At 37.3% G+C, this 21,566-nt stretch overlaps 1 protein-coding gene across 2 annotated transcripts in view; it reads right to left on the bottom strand.

Annotated features, from left to right (window-relative positions):
* Positions 1 to 21,566, bottom strand: part of CFAP99 (cilia and flagella associated protein 99) — a 56,800-nt gene that overhangs the window by 2,587 nt on the left and 32,647 nt on the right. Inside the window, exons 8-14 of one of the 2 annotated variants that reach the window (XM_062574648.1) lie at positions 21,096 to 21,181; positions 17,133 to 17,221; positions 14,735 to 14,939; positions 12,206 to 12,347; positions 10,859 to 11,010; positions 5,396 to 5,601; positions 88 to 250 (exon numbers count right to left, since the gene is read on the bottom strand). In XM_062574648.1, coding sequence (XP_062430632.1) covers positions 88 to 250; positions 5,396 to 5,601; positions 10,859 to 11,010; positions 12,206 to 12,347; positions 14,735 to 14,939; positions 17,133 to 17,221; positions 21,096 to 21,181 — 1,043 coding nt within the window. The remainder of the gene's footprint in view (positions 1 to 87; positions 251 to 5,395; positions 5,602 to 10,858; positions 11,011 to 12,205; positions 12,348 to 14,734; positions 14,940 to 17,132; positions 17,222 to 21,095; positions 21,182 to 21,566) is intronic. The other variant, XM_062574649.1, reaches the window with a different exon arrangement.

Genomic DNA, 21,566 nt, shown 5'->3' with positions numbered 1-21,566 from the left:
ACCTCTGCCAGTAGCGGCAGTTGAGCAAAAAAAGTCTCTGAACATCAGGTATATTGCAGATCGTTTTTCTTTATGTAACTCCCAGACCTTGGCTGATGTAATGCTGGTTTTCTGGGGGGTAATCTTTAAGAGTTCTGCTTGCTTTTTACGCTCCATTGTTTTTTCTATAATCTTTTGCTGCAGGTTTAAAATGCGTTCATCTTTCACAGGCCTTTCATCAGACTGGGACTTTCTTTTCTTTTCTTCTTGCCTACAAAATCAAAAAGAAAAAAAGAGAAGGTAAAATAGTATCAACCCACAGAATAATTCATCTGAGAATATATTACTTCAATAATAATGAATTTGCTCTTGCCTATGGGGACCAGCTAGACTGAAAACAGGTTTAAATCAAATAGCTCAAATAGCTCAATGAATGTGGTATTCACAACTTGCTTCTTGTTGTTTACAGAACAGCAGTACTAAACAGTATAAAGCAATTTCTTCCTACAGGATGCTATGATGAAAATATCAGAGGCATTTCAAGCCTAAAAATATTTAGGAAAAATATGTGTAAAACGTGATAATACTGCAGCTTTTTGCTTGTGAGAACTATGGCATCTTCTTTATATGATCATTAGTATTCACCTTGATTGCTATATTCCTTGACAAATAAAGATACTCTTTTCTATGTAATCTTAATGCCCAAATTCAGAATCAATGGGGATGGTGATGTATTTATTAATTGAGGTTCATGCATCAAGGTGGGCATAAATTGATAGTACAGTGTATAGCATAAAAATAAGGAATAAGAGAACAGTTATTTGAGAAGTCTTTTCTTTTGCTTTTTTCTCTCCTTTTATTTTTCTAAACTTTACATTTGATCAGTTTTTGCTTATTTTCACCCAGCTGGCATGATTTACTCCCAACTTTTTGATGTAGGTTACACTACCTTACATAGTGACTCACTCACTCACATCCAACTCTCTCTTTTATTCAACATTGCTCTTGAATTTGGTTCAGTGTCATTAAGCTGTAGTATTAATGTTATGTCATGAGTAGCTCTGATTCTTTGGCACAGTTCAGAGCTAAAGTAAGTGTCAGCCCTACCAAAGGAGATACATGATTATATTACATATCACCAGGTTAGAACTGATGTCTTCTCTCAGCTGGCAAGGATAGCAAAACTTTTTAGTTTTACTCCAAGTTTTGTAAAAGCTCCTTTTGTTTTGCAGTACTTCTCTACATTTCTTTTACACTTCTCTACATTTTTTTCTACACTTCTCTACAATTGCTTTTACTGGAAACCACAGTAAGACTCTGAATGACCTGTTCAAGGCAGAGAGTGCACTGGGGCCTTGTTTAGCTGATATGTTAACTAACTGTGAGTTGCAGAACTAATTCACCAACGAGTTGCCCCTTGGAAATTTTTTACAACAGAACTCTTCCCTTATCTCTTGGGTCTGATACTGCAGTGTTTTCAGTATAAGGCACACTTCTCACAGAGCATGGGGAAGAGGGAAGAAGTCCCTTCTGATGCTAAAATCACTTGTTTGCTTTTAAAAAAGTGTCCATGTCAAGATCCCAGGGATCCAAATCCTTCTTTTACCTTAGGTGAAATAGGTTTTGTCTGTCTTGTTAGCTTCATCTTTGCTTTTTCATATTTTAATATACGGAAAATGGGTCACAGTTTAGATTGGGTCACAGTTTAGATTGGCTTCTCACTTCCAGTTGCTTTCCTGAGACACTTCCTGAACTGCTCTGCTGTCTGTGTCATGGTATCTGGATGGGATAACACTTCCTTATCCTGCTTAATATAGTTACCTACTCTGTTACAGTAAGATTAGTTTTTAACACTGAAGTCTAAAAAATGATGTTCTAAAATATGTAAGTCTAAAAATTATGCTCTATCAATTAATCTGATTGAGAATGTGGATTATTTCTATTTGCACTGTAATGAGGCATTGCATTCAAAGGGATACAGGAGAATATAACAATACGGTTTTATGCAAACACTTCATGATTAAATATTGTCGGTGGGAATAAGCAGCAAAACCTTTCATTACATGCAAATCTGGATTCTTGTAAATACAATTACAGGAAAAACAGCAAGAGGTTTAACATCATGAAGCAGCAGCTGCTGCTTCTGAATTAACATTGTAAATAGTTGCTTATTATCAGTCCAATGTTCAGTCTTCTTCTACATGAAGTCATGTGCTTGTCATCCACATTATTCCAAAACGCAGCCAGTTTCATAAATTTTCAGATGCCATACCACATCACAATGTTTCCGGGAAATTCAAAGAGGGGAAGGCATGAAAAATGGAATTTTAAAATTATAGTGTTTTGTGATGGTCAATTAAGAACTTCAAGGCACAGAAAGCTCATACAATCTCTGCCTTCTCTATCACCTATTTGCTAAGAAAGCAAGGTAACAGTCATTCAAAATGGGTCTAAACATGTTTAGAAGAATCCTCTCCATATTTAGTAGAAAAATGTGTGATAATTCATGAAAAAGTGTGGGAGTCCATCCATCTTGTGCCACGTAACAATTCCCTGATTCTTCTCCTACAAAGGGAAGCCAAAGCGGATTAGTGTCAGTTTGGACTGCCTCCCTGAAATAGCAGTGGCAGAATTTTGGTCACCATGCTCTTGTTTCCCACAGCACTTCACCTGAACATTGCCCAGACTTGGAGTGGGGAGGAGGTTTGAGCAGCGGGCACCAACCGTCATGTCCCTTGGAAATGAGCAGGAAAATAAGCAAGGCAAGAACAGAAATGACTGGCTTCTGTGTGCAAGGCCTTGCTTAGGTGGCAGTGGGTGATGAGGGCAATGACATCCTACAGTTATCTGGGTGAGACAGACAAAAGGATAGGGTGGTGTTTCCTTAGAGGAGCTTGCAGAGAAGACAGAAATTGAGTATGTAAAGTTTTGTGGGATAACTTTCCTTGGGACAGCTTTAAAGCACATGAAATCCCAGGACTTGGCTAACTCTAAGCCTGTAAAACCCCTAGGTCACAGATAATGTGGATGGAAGGAGGCTCTGCACCAACTGGTTTGATCTACTGCTTAGTTTTAATTGCATTAGATTAGTTTCAATAGAAACTAGCCTCACTGAAATAAAAGGGAATTGCACCTGAAATATGCAGGGATGTACCAGTAATACATTAGCATGTATTGAAACATTCATAAATCTTTTGGTGTTCATTTTTGAAAGATGAGGAGTCAAATGTTTGTCCACTGCGTATGTTGCTGCTGACTTTCAAACTGTGAAATTCTACCAATTAAAGGGATGTGCTGCATATATACTGAGTTATCTCTTCAAGTGTTCTGCAAGCACTCATAAAGCTATTCCTGTGATGGATGCCATGGCTTACAGTCTATTAAAGCTTGATGTCTTGGTAATTTTTCAGGATGCATTTCCTATTTTGTTTAATATAGTTCATTATATGTTATTATGTGCTTCCTTTGAGTTGATGCATGGCTGTTTGAAAATTATATATTGAAAGAAACCTGCTTGGTAGTGACCCAATTAAATTTCAGCTGTCACTAACCACAACACATTTGTTTAGCAAAGCTTAGCAGCCATACCTTAGCTAAGGAAGAGTCTTGTAACATCAAGTTTCATATATAATTAAACTTTGTATTTTATTTATTTGGAAAGTAATCTAGGCTCCATTAAAATAAACTACATTTCTGTATTACTTAGCATGAATCTGAACAGAAGCCTGCAAATTAAGTGTTTAATTTCATTTAGATTCTATCATCTTTGGCATGGTAGTCTGTTCTAAGTAACATCTCAAATGTGGCAGGACAAAAAGTGAAATAAAGCTAACTTCTCGTTCAGACAAATTTTAGGATCGTAACAGTTTTAGATCTGAATAAAGCCGAAGAGTCTGTTTTAAAGAAATCCAGCACTACATGAAATCCAAAGACAGCATATGTAGCTTAACAAATGGTTCTTTCATCAGTTACTAAAGAAACAGATTTTACATGGTATACAACTCAAGCTCTAGTTTCAATCTCTAATGGAGAGTAGTGACTTGAATTGCTCCCACAGTCTTTTACAACACTGAATGCTTAGAGATAAGGGTTTATTTCCATGTCCAATTATTTTCAGGTTTGTCAGTCTTAAAACCTTCTCTCTATGGATGTCATCCAAGAGAGGGTCATTGATCTATGCAGTCAGTCCACTGGAGTTGCAGTCATTGATTCATTAAACTATCTTCTTAGTACTACCTTCTTAAGTATTAACACAGTACCCCACTCTTTGGAGAATAACTATCAGCAAAAAACAAATTAGAGCTGGGATTTGTGAGAACTAGTTAAATGAATATATCAGTACTGCTTTCTGAGATGATTGAGAATTAGACCTGGCAGATAAATCAATAATATAATTTTAACTGTAAGAAGCCACCTTTGGTACCTTTATGATAAACACAAATCTAAGATATGTCTAAAGACATGTGCTTTTAGCCTTGTAGACTATGTCTTCAGAATCTCAGCAGGAATGTCTGTTTGCAAAATAAATATGACAAGACAGGGCATAAACTACGGAATAGACAAAAGGGCAAAGATGAAAGACAACTTGCAAGGAAACAATGACAACTAGTCAAGATGCAGTAAAAATGGCATAAGATCAAGAAGTGTGCCATGTTTTATACTGTCGTACAGGCTTTCTTCCTGCTCAGCTTTATTTGTAAATAGTTTTAACTTTATCGCTTTGTGGAAGGGCTTCTGCATATGTGAAATATCTATGGTGCTTATGGACCTTTATGATAATGAATAATAAATACAATAATGAATAATAGATATGAATAATGAATACAAAATTTGATCAGAGAGCCTGTAAGCAAAGATTTTTCTCTTTGATCTACTGATACACTACATTGCATTTGTACATACATACATTATTTGTTATTATTATAAGAAAATCTCCTTCCTATAATATTTTTAACTTCCAAAATAAAGCCTGCCCTTCCACACAAGAAATGAGATTCAAGGAAGAAAATTATGGCTCTAATGTATTAAGTAAAAATGAGAAACCACTTTAAGCAGCCATCTAGAATGATTCCAATAAAATCAGATTAGTTCTGATTAACTGAAAAGGATCAGCAGAAAGGCAGAGCTGCTTCTCCCAACATATGATCTTGGCTCTGAATCCTGGGGCAATACTGTCACTAACCTAAGGAGATCTTCAGCCATAAATTCAAATTGATGAAAAAGATTTGTTAAAGCTGAAGCAAATTATTTCCAAGAACAAAATGAGAATCTTGGCCCCGCTCCAATCTTTTGCAAAAGTCCTACTGCTTTATAAAAGGGCAGCATTTTGCTCTATAGTTGTTTTTCTTCTCAAAGGCCTAGCAAAATATTAACAAAGTTGCAAAGTCTTAAATGCCACATGTAGTTTTGTACTAACTTTAAAGCAGCTGCTCGTCCAAGTTCTGCTCTGAACACAGAAATCTGGTCTAGTTTGTCTAGAAGAAGTTGTTCCTTAGCTTGTTTTTCATGAATTATCTGGTCTCTCTTCTCTTCCTCTGCTGCCTTCTGTGTTTCTCTGAGTAGAGCAAGGCGTTCACGTAGTTCCACTATTGACATTTCACAAATTAAACCATGGCCACCAGTCTAGAGAAAATGAAATATTGGTTCAAATAACACTCTTTAAATAGCAAGAGAAGAGTAAGTGAGTAAAACTAGAATATTTTTGTTGTATTACCAATCATGCTGAATGTTTTGACTTCAAGAAAGATAGGCCTTAACTTACTGTTTTATCACAAACTGTTTCAGGTGGTAGAGGTCATCTTTTGTATTTGTAAAAATATAAGGCTCATAAAACTTTTCATGAAAAAAGTTGAAATACAGGCTAGTCTAATCATAAATGCAATACATTTTCTGGCAGAAAAAAATAGTTGGCATATCATTTAGTTTTAATAAAATTTTTTAAGTTTCATTTGAAAAGTGTAAAACTATTTTTTAAATTCGTAAAACCAGGAACGAGAGAGTTTACTTTCCAAAATAAGTATTTTTCTATCAATTTCCAGATTATGGATTTGCTCTATCATGTATACCTACTGTTTTTATCTGAAAGGCTAGGAATAAATAATGCTTTGTACCTAGAAAATTGAAATCTTAATGCCCTAAGTTAAAATATTCAATCATGAATGTTCAGTGTTTAATGAAGGGCCCCTCCAAAATATGAGAGACATAGAACTGTTGGAGTGAGTCTGGTGAAGGGCTTCGAAGATCATTAAGGGACTGGAGCATCTCTCTCATGTGAGGAAAGTCTGAGAGAGCTGGGACTCTTCAGGCTAGAGAAGAGAAGTCTTGAGGGGGGGAGGATCTTATCAATGTGTATAAATATGTGATGGGATAGTGTAAAGAGGATGGGGCTAGACTCTTTTCAGTGGTGCCCTGCAATAGGACAAGAGGCAACAGGCATAAACTGAATGAAACACAGGCAGTTCTGTCTGAACGTAAGGAAAAGCTTCTTTACTGTGAGGGTGACTGAGCACTGGAACAGGTTGCCCAGAGAGGTTGTAGAGTTTCCTTCCTTGGAGATATTCAAAAGCTGTCTGGACACAATCCTTGGAAAGGTACTCTAGGTGACCCTGCTTGAGCAGGGGGATGGGACTAGATGATCTCCAAAGGTCCCTTCCAACCTCAACCATTCTGTGATTCTGTGAAGGCTTTTTAAAATCCACTTCTGAATGAGAAAGATAAGGAGCCTAATTCTGAAATGTAATGAGAAACTTTAGCATCTTTGCTAGTCCGCAGGTGTTTGCAAATGAAATCAGATCATTTCTAAAATGATTCATGAAAATGTGAAGTTTTCAGCCCCTGCTCATACATATACTCTCTCCTTCCCTATATACATTTGCCTATATGGAAAAAATACGTAACTGGACAAATATCAAGCTTGTTTGCAAAATTTCATCCATTTCACACTAGCTAATATTCTTTTGTCTACCTTAACGTATTGTTTGGTACACATCTTTGGTACAAATCTTGTACGATGCGTTTTGATGGTTATAATGGAATATATGGGTGCAGAAAGTTAAAGATGTTAATCTGACTTGCTATATGGTTGTATAACATTAAAGGTGAAACACTAGTTGGAATTTTGATCACAAAGACTCATTTCTGTAGACCCAATGACAGAAAATTAATGACAAAGTTTGGAAAAGATGAATGGGGAGCAAAAAAGAACTGATCTTCCAAATTGTGTTTCTGACAATGAAATTATATGATAATGATAGACACATGTAATCAAAACTCATTACAATCCTTTTAATGGAGAGAAATTACTCAGTTTATGAGCCTGCATTTTTTCGAGCAATCCTTTTCAACAGAAAACAAAAAAATCCATGTGTTGAATAGTGAGTTGGTTGTTGACAGTTTGACTTCCTGCTTTTGAGCTTTTTACAAAACAGAACATAGAAGGGAAGAATTAAAAATGGGAAAAGAGAAAGATCCTTAGTCACAGATGGTTGCTCTGATTGTCAGTTTGGCTGTAAGAATTGACCCGGATCCAGTCCCTCTTCTCTGGTCTGGCATGCCATCTAAATAGCCTTATAAGGTACCCTTCCTCATTCTCTGGCTGTGCAGAGCAGCATTTCTAAGAATCAGGGGAAATGCCAACAGGGAGGAAGAAAAAAATAATGGTGAGGGGAAAAGGGAAACCCAAAGCAGAGTAAGACAAAACAGCATTTTATATTTATCAGGATTGCCTATCTCCTTCTATAACAATGGTGCTTAAGTGGGTTTATTATTGAGTTTTTCTCATGATATAAAATGAAGTAGAATGTGCCCTGGAAAATGAAGTAGAATGTGACCTTCCCTGAGGATGTCTCCAAGGTTTCCCTACAATTTTGGTACCCATAGCTTCTCTTTTTAGAGCTTCAAATCATAGAATGGTAAGGTTGGAAGGGACTTCTGGAGATCTTCTAGTTCAACCCTCAGCATAGCCCATACAGGGATTGAACCTGCAACCTTGGCATTAGTAGCACCACACTTTAACCAACTGAGCTAAACCTGCCTCCAAATGTTAGGTCAGTAAGAAAAGATCATTGCCTCACTGTTTTTTTCACTTGAAGTTTGACTCTCCAATGTTCGGTTAGTGGTTTCTGCTTCCACACTCCTCATGTTTACCAGATATGATCTAAATACAAGTCAAGTGTAGCTTCAGTAAAAGACTGATGAAGGGGTTCAGTATTAATCAGTCGCCTTCTTGCATCTCTTTTATCAACATTTACTACCATAGATTACTGAAACAGTTAATAATCACTTATTTCCTTCTCAGATTTGAATTTAGAGTGTATTTGCAAATATCAAGTGTTATACCACCTTGACTCCATTCTGACCTAGAAAATGACTGTAAAGTTGTATTAACAGGAAGTGAAAGGAAAATGTTTTGGAACAGGGCACATGTATCAGTGGTTGTATCTGAGTATGACAAGGATACACTGAAAAGTTCTAGGAAAGAGAATTTCCTAGAAGTGTAAAATGGTAGAGATTGAATACTTTCAGTGTCTGCATTTCAAAAATACTCAATGAAGGCAGTGAAGTGTTTCCAAAAATATGAAAAGTTCTCTTCTTGTGCAGTATATAATGCTACTGCTCAGGCAACTGAAGTGCCATCAAGGGAAAAACTGGGTACTTTAAAAATGATGAGAATAAGTCAGAATTTTATGGCCACATATTTAATTTTACATAGTCTGAAAAAGCCTTCTAAGAAAGAAAAAAACAAGGCAGACTATCACCAGAAATGTGCTAGTTCAAATATGAATGCCATCTTAATGATGAATATGAGGGAACTGTGAAGTCAACTGAGAGATATTGTTCAGGTCCATTCTCTTCTACTTGCAATATGACCTGCATGGCCACCCCATTATCAGCAACCTTACACTTTGGTAACCTTACACATAGCATGAGCTTGATTTGGAACGAGTTTTTCAAATAAGACTTGAAACTTGCTATGTTCTTTCGCTCTGTCTTTTGAGTAAGCTAGATGGGAAAATGTATTTAAAGTCATATTCTGCACTTAGAAACAAATAAGATTTCTATGGAAGCTCTATTTGAGGAGTCAACAAGCACTGTAAATAGCAGTGAGTTGAACTAGGTTCAAAAATAAGGAAGTACTGACATTCCAATCACCTTCATTTTCCTGAATGAGAGCCTGCACCATTTCACAGAAGTTGTTGTGATTGAAAATGTAATGACATTTCCAGGTCTGACTACGTTATACAGATGTGTCTTTGCAGCATGCAGTCTTCTGACTGAACCATCTGGGAAACAAGTGTGCAGTGAGACCTTAATAAAGGTTCTGTTTAGGGATGACACAATGTGCCACTCTAGCTGGAAGCAATGAAGAACCTATAGACTGGGGGTGCATTTCTGTCATTTCCATGCAGACAGTTAACAGTATCTGTGGTATATACAACAATTTTCTGTATTTTTCACTTTTTTCCCCTGTTTTTCCCATTGTGGTTTGGTAGTATTTGAATCTGGGCTTGACACTGATATAAGAGAATTGCCCTTCTTGGCTGGAAAAAAAAGGAAGTAGAGGAAAAGCCAAGGAGAGAAAAGGAGGATGGAACATTCAGAAAGTTGATTTTTTTCTTGTTCACTTACTCTATCCTTTAGGATAAAATGTGTTCCAAAATCTGGATAAATGGGATGCAGTATTTATCTGCAGGACTTCAAAAATGAATGTGATGAAATGAAACCAATAAATGGCTCAGTTTTTTTCAGAAGAGCAGGAGACAAAATGAGAACATCATGTTGGCTGTTCCATCAGCCCCACAAAAGAAAGACCTGTTCCTTTCTCTCTGGTTTCTGCAGACTAATCATGGATGTTTCTTTTTTTTTGTGATCTTTGTTCGAATACTCAAAAGAAAGGAAAGAAGAAACAGAAGGATTGTATTTAAAACTGCTAATTTAATCTTATGTTATTCTCTGTTATTATTATTTTCATTTTGGAGATGGGAAATAGAAGAGTAGCTTTCAGCTACTGTGCTTCTGATTTAGTGGTAACATAACAGATTTCTGGATTTCTAAGTCTTGAAATTCTGGAAAAATGGCAACTTTGCATAAGCAGAATAACTGCATTATATATGTGCAAGCCCAGTGTCAGACCTATCAGCTGTTGTTTGTGCATGATTAGTAAACTCATCAAGTTTGGGATACATTTGCTGTGGACTTAACCATATACACACAGGTCAGTTGCAGTGTGTACATAACACCTCAGAAGGTTTGGGGTTCAGAGGTTTTGGGTTCAGTAGACAATCTCTTTTGTATAGCTAAATGTTGACAATTTTGAAAACACAGGAAATTAACTTTGCTAATAACCATGGCAATCGCCACTGCAATATCAGTCCAAACTTTGTGTTTAGACATTGGGGGTTAGGTTTAGCTCAATTGGTTAGAGCATGGTGCTAATAATGCCAAAGTCATGGGTTCGATTGCTGTATGGGCCACTCGCTTGAGGGTTGGACTAGATGATCTCCAGAGGTCCCTTCCAACCTTACCAACTCTATGATTCTATGAGTGCCTAGGACTGACAGATCTGTGACTTTGTGAAGGCTAATTAGACATTTTAATCACATTGCAGTCTCTTTTTTCAAGGTATCACAAAATCTAGCTCCTATTGGCAGAATTCACAGAAAGTTCAAAGGGCCTCAAATTTCACTTACCATCACAATATTCTTCATGGCAAAATTTGTATTTTAAAAGCTTTGTGGAACTTTCCAATTCACATCTAATCTTTGTGTCGTGGGGTCACTTTATATTTAATGTTATGTATGTGCATGCATAATTCCTCTGAATATGTGAAACATACAATATGCATTTATGAAAAAACAGTAATTTTTACTTTTGAGCTTACCTCAGTTAAATCAACAAACTTGTTTTTGAGGCTGGGTAAAGATTCAATAGCTCGTATTTGTTGAATTAGTTCATATCTTTTCCTAAGCTTTTCCTCCTCTTCTTCTAAAGCTTGCCGAAGAAGTTCTTGATTTTCCTCACAAACTTCCTGAACTGAAAGGAAAGAAGGAATCTCTTTTAGCTGGTTGCATATTTTAACAAGTAGCCCATCTGGAGAAGAATTGGTATGCACTTGTGAATAACGATGATGATAATAATACTGATGTAAAGGTACTTGAAGGAACAATCTGTCATTGGTGGGAAAAATGATTTAAGAAACAAATTATTGTTTCCCACTATCTATCCATCATTCTATGAAAAACTTAAACATGCTGTATACATATTGTATACAAACATAAACCATTTGAATTATAGTTTTGTAATTTATGTTCTAATTAAGATGAAAAATGGTAACATGTAGCAAAATGCATACTATTTCATTATTTAATAAAAGGATCCTATACAATAGGAAATACTTATTTTTTGAGCTACATACATCCTAGAAATCATTGAATTTCAAAAGCTGCTAGGCTTTGCTAGCCCATTCAGATTTGCTGTCTCCCTTCCCTCAACCCTTAATCATACAAGCATGGAGATACCCAAGCAGAGAAGAGAATCTCCTGCTCACCAAGATATGGACAGCTACTGGTAGCTTGTTCTTACACTATATGCTAACATGGCCCTGCACTGAAATATGTATAATCATGCCAGTCAGAATAGTCTTCTGCTCAGAATTCATTAGCTAATGCATCAAGCAAAGAATTTTCTTTAAGAATTATTGAAGATGTGTAACATAATCTCCCTTCATCCTAATCACTGGTCTTTCTTGGAGGTGCTGCATCCTTGTCCCTTGTGATACTGTCCTTCTAGGAGAAGTCTTTTTTTCATTAGCTATGATGTTCTTCTTTGGCATGTCGTCTCTGGAGAAGACATCTTGAGCTATGATTCTTTCAAAGTGACTGCTATGTAAGTCATTCATGCTTAATGGCATGAATCACAAGAATCTAAGCTGCATAACGATTTCACAGTAAGAACTGTCAATCACATATACTACTTCTAAACTGAAGGAAAAGTAGATATGGAACATCTAATGTTGTATTTCCCCCCTTTAAACAAAAAATAATTCCCATGGCCTGTAGCTTAGAATTTCTGACCTGCTTATTACTAGCTTGTTCACAGGGAGTGTATATTCTGGATCTTTCCTTCACCTTCCCTTTCCTTTCAACAGAGATTACAATTGCCCCACTAAAATAAAGTCATTTGGGGACATTTGACATCATCTCTCATTGTTTTGACAATATATAAATACCTATTTGCTGTTTGTATTTTTGGAGCTTTAGTTTTGCTTGCTTTGCATTCTTGTGTCCTTCCACAATCTGCTCCACCAGCTCTCTCATTTCTTTCTGTTCCTGTAGACGTTTCTCTGCATACTGGTGCATCAGCTCTGCTTTCTAAATCCCAAACAAACAGGTCAATAAAAATGCTCATAACTGGTGATCTGAATGCCTCAAACCATTGAAATAATGCAAGGACAAATGGATCCAAAGGACTGCATTATCCACAAAAGCAAAAAAGGACAACACAGAAACACAGATTTAAGACTCCTCTCTCCACCTTTTATTTTCCCTATGACATAACAGTGCCTTATGACATTCCCACATGATATTTCTATGACATTTATACTGCTATTTTCCAGGACTCTCTCCAAAATATTCCTAAGAATAGATAAAAAACCATCTCTGGCTCTGGTCATGAGATACCAAAATGAATCACAGAATCACAGAATCAGTAAGGTTGGAAGGGACCTCTGGAGATCATCTAGTCCAACCTCCCTGCTCAGCAGGGTCACCTAGAGCATGTTAGACAGGGTTGCATCCAGGCGGGCCTTGAACATCTCCAGAGAAGGAGAGTCCACAACCTCTCTGGGCAACCTGGTCCAGTGCTCTGTCACTCTCACAGAGAAGAAATTCCCCTTCATGGTCAGGCGGAACTTCCTGTGCTTCAATTTCTGCCCATTGCTTCTTGTCCTGTCACATGGGACAGCTGAAAAGAGTTTGTCCCTGTCCCCCTGACACCCTCCCTTCAGGTACTTGTACACATGGATAAGATCCCCCCTCAGTCTTCTCTTCCCCAGGCTGAAGAGGCCCAGCTCTCACAGCCGTTCCTCATAGGGCAGATGCTCCAGCCCTCTCATCATCTTTGTAGCCCTATGCTGGACTCTCTCCAGTAGCTCCATGTCTCTCTTGTCCTGGGGAGCCCAGAACTCGACGCAGTACTTGAGAGGAGTCCTCCCCAGGGCTGAGTAGAGGGGCAGGATCACCTCCCTCAACTTGCTGGCAACACACTTCCTAATGCACCCCAGGAGACCATTGGCCTTCTTGGCCACAAGGGCACATTATGAGTGCCAATATAATGCATAGCTAGTTGTAACAACAAGATCTTGGATCCTGTTGGGCAGACAGTGCTTTTTTTTTTCAACTATCGCATTTCTTTGTCAGAGGAATCAGGACTATCATTTGGCAGGATTTTCCCAGAGTAGGAGTCCTTTCTGTACTTTCCATTTTAGATGAAAGCCAGGATTTTTAAAAGAGTAAGGGGGGGGGGTCATCATGGCACTTGTTGGTGAATGGGGAAGAGCTGCTCAGCATTCCTGGAGACCTCCGTATGGACAGGAGTACCCTGCTGGCATTTGTTGGGAAGTAAAGGAAACTGCCTGAAACCAGTCAAGATAGGGCAAGTCTGATTTGCACATTCCAAAATCAAAACATATTGGGACATTTATATTAAAAATTAAACTTACTTGCTCTGAAACTCAGGGGAATATAAAAGTTACAATCATTTTGGAATGACTATGAGCAATCATGCTATGCTCAGTTGTACACAGTGGGTTCATTCTAAGTCATTGCTGTAGCGTGTCTAGGTAGACTCATTGCCAAACAAGGCTGAAAGTTTTTTTCTGAAGAACAGAAAAGGAACCTATTAAGTATGCCTTCCTTTTGCAGTAAGCCTTTATGAAGATCTTGTGCATTTATGGGTCCATCCTAAATTGCTGAGGCACTGCAGAGACATCTGTGAGGTATGGCCAGGACAAAAGTAGCAGCTGGCCCACAGGGCACAGCAGTAAAGTTATCTAGTAGAAAAGAAAGGCAGTTGATGTAGCCTGTGGCAATGACTATTAAAAATATTAAATCTACAATATTTGTTATTTCATGCGCACTTGTTTAGTGGAAAAACAAATGTGAGTTGGGGGAAAAATGGAAAGATCTAGCAATGTTTTTGAGAAAATGTGATTTGTCAGATTGGAAACTCTGTGGAAAGGTATTTCTTGACATAAGTATTCAGCTATCAGTGTTACCTAAAAGGGGTTCTCTGCCTGATTTTCTCCTAAGAGAGATTCATGCATGTCAGATAACATGAAGTAAGTTGAATTATATCAGTTTAAGAAAACAAATACTTTTATATTTGTGGCTCTCAGTTAACATTATAAGGAAATTAGTCATATATTGGTGATTTCATTGCAAATGGTACTTAATACATCAGTATCTATTCAAAAAGGATATTCACAATAACATGAACACAGGGGGGAATATTCTTCTCTTCTGTTTTTGTTCAATTTAATTCATAAGCATTATGAATCAAATCAAATACTAGTAAAAAGTACTTCAAGTATGTGACCATTTCTGTGTCTGGAAGTTATAGCATGGTTTTTCCATTGTTTGCTGACTCCAGTGAATAAAGATGTATAGAACTTCTACACCTACTTATAGTAGATATAATCTATGATAAGCTTTGTGCTGATTGAATACAAGCAAAATCTCCTCAACACTGTATGCATTACCTCTTCTCTCATTAGATCAGCTTTCTTTTTATTTTCTTGAATTACATTCTGATGGGCTAGGACTGCCTCTTCATGACTTAGTTTCCCCTGAAGCCTTTTACACTCTATTTCGGCCAGCTGCTCTTCCAAATCTTTTCCACGCATCTGTTTTTGCCATTCCAAGAATTCAGATGGGTCTCTGGCCCCTCGTAGCAAATTTTCAATTCTGTAAGAGAGGAGAAATGGTATACTATACCAGTGATCTGGTTTAGTCTGGCTTTGGTTTGTAGAACACTTCTAGATGTTTATTGTAATATAAGGTATTTGATCTCTGCAGAGAAATAAAAACAGTCATTGCGAAGCCATTTGACAGGTGTATTTGAACTCCAAGGGACATCTCTAAGAGGTGTTCCTAATATGTGGAAAGACTGGAAGAAGGTGCATGAGGGCATGGACTTGTAAGTTTTCAGTAAAGCCAAGCCCCAAGACAGCACAAACTTTATCCACATGTGGATTCTCATAGTAATTAGGAGCAAGGAGAATCAGGCCAAAGGTATGTACATTTTTTTCAGAACAATTTATAATTTATAGCTTTTCTCTGCTTGGAGCTGGAAGGAACATATACTTTTTGTCTTTTGGCAATCTTCCGGGCTACTTTAACACTGAGAACTAAAATCTCTTTCCCTTAATTCTATTTCTGTTTTGTATTTTGTCAAATAATACTGTAATATTGTTGCAATGCGGCAAAAATGTATTGAGCTATTAAGCAAAATCACATTCTTATTTACTATGCTTGGTTGAAAGAGAAAAGCATAGCAAAGCTCTGGGGCAGGCCCTTTAAAGTTCTACAGCAAAGGATTGAATGAGCCAAGAATTAGAGCACAGACAAAAAAAATGCACAGTGAATCATGCCTTACTGCTGCTCCCAAATGCATATATAAGTATCTGTTCTGTGTTACATGCAGCTGAAGATTAAATCTCATGAATATACAATAGTGCTAAGTTAAGGGGTAAATCTATTCCTTTGCTGCATGGAGCAAAATTCTGCAGGACAGAGTGAACAGTATCATGGATTATACAAAAAAACCCTGACTCTACTTATGTAGCTGTTGATAGGAGATAGCACAACCTGAATGATATATCTTATTGCTAAAGTCCTGATTTATATATCAAAATCTGCTGGACTCAAAGAAGACCAGATCCAACTTTTTGCTGTCATTCCAGGATATAAAATGCTAACAATGTTTACTACTCAGTCTGCTAAGTCAGGATGATCACTAATAATACTAAATCAAGATGACATCATGTAGGTTTTATCTTTATTAAAATTAGTGAAAATTTTCTGCATTTTTAGTTAGAGAATACAATGTGCTGTGGCTGTTCAGGAGTCACTCTCTGCCAACTTCATGTCAGCTTACTCACCCCCCACTCTGTTCCCCCAAGGATTTAGCTGCCTGTATTCAAGGCCAGCTCTGACATGCTGTACCATGTAACCTCAGATCAGACTGCAGTGAAAGGAATTGTGCGAGGATGAGCTGTGAGAAGTCTTGGTGGGTGTGTAGGGTTCATTCCTGTTTCGCTTGAGAGCCGCATTTCAGCTCATGTCAACAACTTTTGTCCTTGTCTGAGCTATGTTGTAGATATGCCTGTGCCCAGCCTTGTACTTTGTTGACCCTTTCTTATTTACTTGGCTTTCTGGCTTGACCTCAGCCCCAGCTCATCACTATGGACTCATCTGGCAATCCTGAATTGTTGGCTGACCCTGGTTTCTGCCACTGGACCTCCTCTGCTGCCTTGCATGGGTTCTGTGGGATTGAGCCCTTTTTGGTGAGGACACTGCTCCTGCATGCCTTGTGCTCATCCTCAGCTGCTGGCTTATTCTGCCTTGTGGAGCAGAACAATGTTACTCCTCCTTGACACCTTACTGTGATGGAAATGGACAAGTATTTTTATACATGTGTAAACAAATTCATGTATAAAAATTGAGTATGTAGTTGACCACATAACACTGAAGAAAATGGAAGTATAAGAAATGATTTGGCTTAATATATGTGCATATACATTTTTGTCATGGACACCTAAGTAGATGTGCCTTTGGCTCATTAGTTATTCCAGGGAGTCAGAGTATATATATCATGTGGTCTTTATTGGAATTTACAAGCGGGCACTACCCACAGTGCTAATCAGAACACAGTCACACTGTATAGCATCTAGAGTAAAGCCATGACTTTTATGTAGACTTCATTTTAGTCCACTTTTCTCTTTATTTGTCAACTATGTTTGCAGAACAGTTTCCTAATGCATTGCAATAGACCCATTATATTAGTTTATCTGGAGTTTACTTAATTATTTTTAGAATGGTTAATTATTCTATATCAAGAGATATGAAAAATAATCTGACAAGGATGCATGATTGTACCTCTTGAGCTCCTGTTCCATTTTCCGCTGATAGAGGGCACCCTCTCTTAAAATAGCTGCTGCATTTAGTTTAACAGGTATATTGTCAATCTGTTAGGAAAGGGAATGTATATTCTGTAGTTAGTAATGTAAACCATAAAACAGAGTATAAAAACATTTCAATGGGTTAAATAAATCGACCTAAGACAGCATAAATTTTGTTTAAAGCATCCATCTAGCATTAATCTGACATTAACAGTGAAATTGCATGCTGTTCATAAACCATTCAAGCTGCTTAAGAAATCAGCAAAGCCCCCCAAGTGGATTATAAATTTTTAATCACTCTTGGACCATGTCAAATCCCACAGAAGGTGTTCACTTCCTTTCATTTTTTCAGTACTCATATACGTAGTGTGCACGAACACATTCTAAGAGGAAAAAGATTCCATCTGGTTTGGAGGAGAAAATAAACTGCTTCCAACATAATTTGTGTGTCTATTGCTGAAAGAAGATAAGCTAGCCAAAATCATTGAAGTAAAACATAAGCAGTACCTTTCATAGGAAGATATCAAATGTGTTTTGTAAATAATATTTTAACTTTAAAATACTTCTAATTAGCATCAATAATCTCCATATCCATCTTCTAGACAGAAGCAGCAAATCACGGATTTCACTGACTTTCACTCTTCATGGTGTTACTTGGGCGAGAGCCTCGGCTGCTTTGCAGTTCTTCGGAGTATTGCCTTAGGACTAACTACTGGAAACCTCTAGCTACTGAGGGGGGAAGGAAAACAACCTCTCTTCCAGTTACAAATGCTCCTTGCACAAGTAGACTGTTCAGAAGACAAGATATGTCAGCTTCGTAGGTGCATATAAATGACCTGATCTGAACAGAGGCAAAGCAGCACTGGTGGGATAAGAACTAGAATCATTCCTGCAGGAAACAAAACTTCGTCATGACACCTACTAACTTAAGTCCAGAGTGTTTGGAGTCCAATAATGTATTCACAGTCCAAATTAACACCTTAATGAGTAGCAGAGAAACAGATGCGCAGAAATCACTCAAGCTAGTACCACAAATATTGTATGAATCTACCACACAATCTGACACACATGAGCTAACTGGAAAAGAAATGGGATGTTTCATAATTGATAATAATTATGTAGGTTGAGGATAACAAACTTAACATAGAAATTCTAGGTATAGTTACTGTATTTTCCACACAGATGGCATATTTTGATAGAAAAAAAATAATTACCTGCCTATTTCTTAGCAAAATGAGGATAACTCAATTTAATTTTGCAGAGGAAGCTGAAGAAATGTAAGTATTTTCTTCCTTTCTGTCTGACTCAACATACTTACTCTTTTCAGGGTCTTCTTTCCTCTTTGATCCATTTCTCAACCCTTCCCAAGGCCTTCTGCATTATGTGAATGTTCCATCTCCAGCCTGTGTTTTATACACTAGACTGGCATTAGAGTGGAAGTTTTCTCTGACATATGTAGAAATTTTGATATTTTTGGCAATTTCATGCTCTGCATTTCCTAACTATAATTTGGATAGAGAACTGAACGGAGACTGGTTACGGAAATCATTTTAACTTCAATTTCCCAGTTTATTAAACAGAAATACTACTGAAGCTCATACAGTCAAAATAACTATGACTCCCAAAATATATGCAGACACGTATAAATAAAATAACTGAGTAGATTCTTCAATTTCATGTGATATCAGTGAATATTTAAACTGTACTCTCTCCCCTTCTGCCATGTGACACTTTCCGCTTTTTCAAGCTGGGAAATGGAAACGATCTGACAAATCGGAAACCGCTGTAATTCTTGTGGAAAAAAAATTTATTCACTATTTACACCCATTGAACACATGATAGCTCACCAAAATGAATAAATACATAGAGAATAAGGCCTCATATGAGCAAGAACCAGGATGAACCAGACACACTTCTACTATCTTATGCTTGCAGTGAAAAAGAATGAATAAAGATTTTTTAATGGCACTAAGAAATAATCTTTGGTTTGACTGAAATGAAAAAAATCTGTATATTATACTGTGGGTGTTTTGATAAAGAGGGAACTGAACGTACTAGTTGGTAAACATTGCATAATTTCATTATTTTGAGAAAAAGATAATCTCATTTATACATGTTGGATAAACCTTTCTGTTAGGCCTTTTAACTTGTCTGCTCAGAGACAGAGTTGCTCACGAGGAAAGGCAACAGGAATAGAAAGTATTTTAAAACTTCGTAACAATATGCCTATCTCAGTTTGCTACAGCAGCTTTTTGCATAACACTTAGCTGGCCTTTAAGGCAAATGTGTTTAGACAAGATAAAAGTGATTGTGCTCCTAGAGAAGACAATAGCAAGTGTTAAAAGTGTCCCTGATCAATGCAATAAGATACTAGATCTGTATTTTTCTTTATGCAATTTAGGCAGATGGTTTGAATCTCACCAATTAGCAGTTAAGTTTCAGTATTTCAGATTATCAGAAAAGGAAGTGAAATATTCATAGACTTGAATCAAAATCACATAATTACAGGTTATGTGTGTTTTGGTTAATTGTGTAAATATTTCTCTCACTTTTTTTTTTCTTTTGAGTGCAGAGGGAGCTGGGATCTTATTGCCTACCTGTAATTTAAAAGCAACTGGACATATGCATCCATTTACAAAACAGCATATTTTGGAGATGCTACTGAATTGTCAGGAAGTAGACTGCTTAAGTGATACTGTTATTAAAGATAATTCCAGTCTGCGATCAATGTCAGATATGCTTCAGAAATTGTTGCTAAAGGACCCATATCCCAAGCAGGGAATAAGTCTCTCCAAGGTGTGTATGAGCTATACCTAAATACGCAGTTTTAAAGAGTACGTATATCGGCACACAAAGTATTTGAGGGTGCAATACAAGCACAGCGTCTGCATTCAATTATTCTGCTATGCACTTGATACAAATGAGAAGTGACAGATTGAATGATGTAAGACTGAAGATTATCTGTAGCACAGTAATTGCAGAAATACTAGTGTGAGTTTTCATGTGCTATATACCATTACGGGTGAGTAGTTATTTCCATGTTCACAGTTCTCTGACCCTTGGAAATCATAGCAGAGAAGCAATCAGTATAGCGGATTTTATGAGTTGAGTACGTGTCTAAAAGAAACAAGATGAACTTCCAGACTGTTTGTATATTGTATATCAGGAAGTCTCCTTTCTTCAGGAGAAAGAAACTCCTGTTAACTACTGTTAAGGCAATATGATTGCACTGTACAACAGCACAAAACTTACTGTGGGCCCTCAGTGCACTCATAGGCCTTAATTGCCCTGACTAGTCTCACTTGAGACTTCCATTCACCTCATCTACCCACTGGTCCAGGAGCCCCATTTAAGCTTAGGTCAGGGCCTCAATCCTTGCCTAAGTAATGCTGGAGCTCCTTAATTTCCTTAATGCTGTAATGCTCCTCAGCACCTCTCCAGTTCTGTCTCCTGCTCTCCTGACTGGCCTTTCAGCACGGACATGGAATTATGTTGTAGCCTGGTCTCCTAACTGAACTCCCTGGGTCAGTTAGGACTCACAGGTCACAGACCTCATGCATTACCTTGCTTTGCTGGATAATCACTATGCTGTCAACAGAGACTGTCACTATCGCCAGCCTTGTCCTATTCCGATACTGGGGACCTACGTCCTGGTTGGTGAGGCACTGCCTGTGCTTTGGTTACTCTTGACTCCTGGCTTGTCTTTCCTCATGGAGCAGTTGCACTCTTGCTGCTCTCTGACCATTTCCCTGTGGACTGTCATTGGTCCATAGGCTAAAATTTATAAACCACAGACCAAATTCATCCAGCTCTTCTGGTCATAGAGCCTTATGTAAAATTATAAATTCCAGTAGTATTTATCAAAACAGAATTTGCATGTGTGTTTTTCACTCCAAAATCTTCAAGTACATCTGACAACTGTACTTTAAATGTTACTCACCCTGCTTTGGATCTTTTGAGCCTGGAATGTTGGCTTACTCTTCATACTGTCAGGTGTATTCTGCAATTCAACCCCAAAATACGTTACTTCATCTCAAAGATAGGTTTTCAAATATTCAGCAAAAAATGTTAGATCTTTACTGAAAACCACCTATCTTGAATATTCTTCCACTGTAACAAATATATCCTCCACAGGGGATATATTTTGCAATAGTTATATGCTCAAAAACTTGTTATGTACACCCAGCTCAGTGGGAAAATTTACACAAAGGTAGGTCTAAATAAAAAGTTATTGCAAAGATTCTTTGATTACTATGGAATTATTGGCTAAAATAATGACAAAAAATGTAACAGTATTTTGTTTGACTATGAAATACTACCTATAGAACATGAATAGATTTGATACTTAACTGAAATACAGATATTGGGAAGACAAAATAGGGTATCAAAGCATACTTTATGAAATTATTTA

This window comes from Rhea pennata, chromosome 4, assembly GCF_028389875.1.
Source record: "Rhea pennata isolate bPtePen1 chromosome 4, bPtePen1.pri, whole genome shotgun sequence".
Classification (NCBI taxonomy): domain Eukaryota; kingdom Metazoa; phylum Chordata; class Aves; order Rheiformes; family Rheidae; genus Rhea; species Rhea pennata.
The sequence above is the reverse complement of the archived record's forward strand: the minus strand, read 5'-3'. Positions and strand labels throughout refer to the sequence as shown.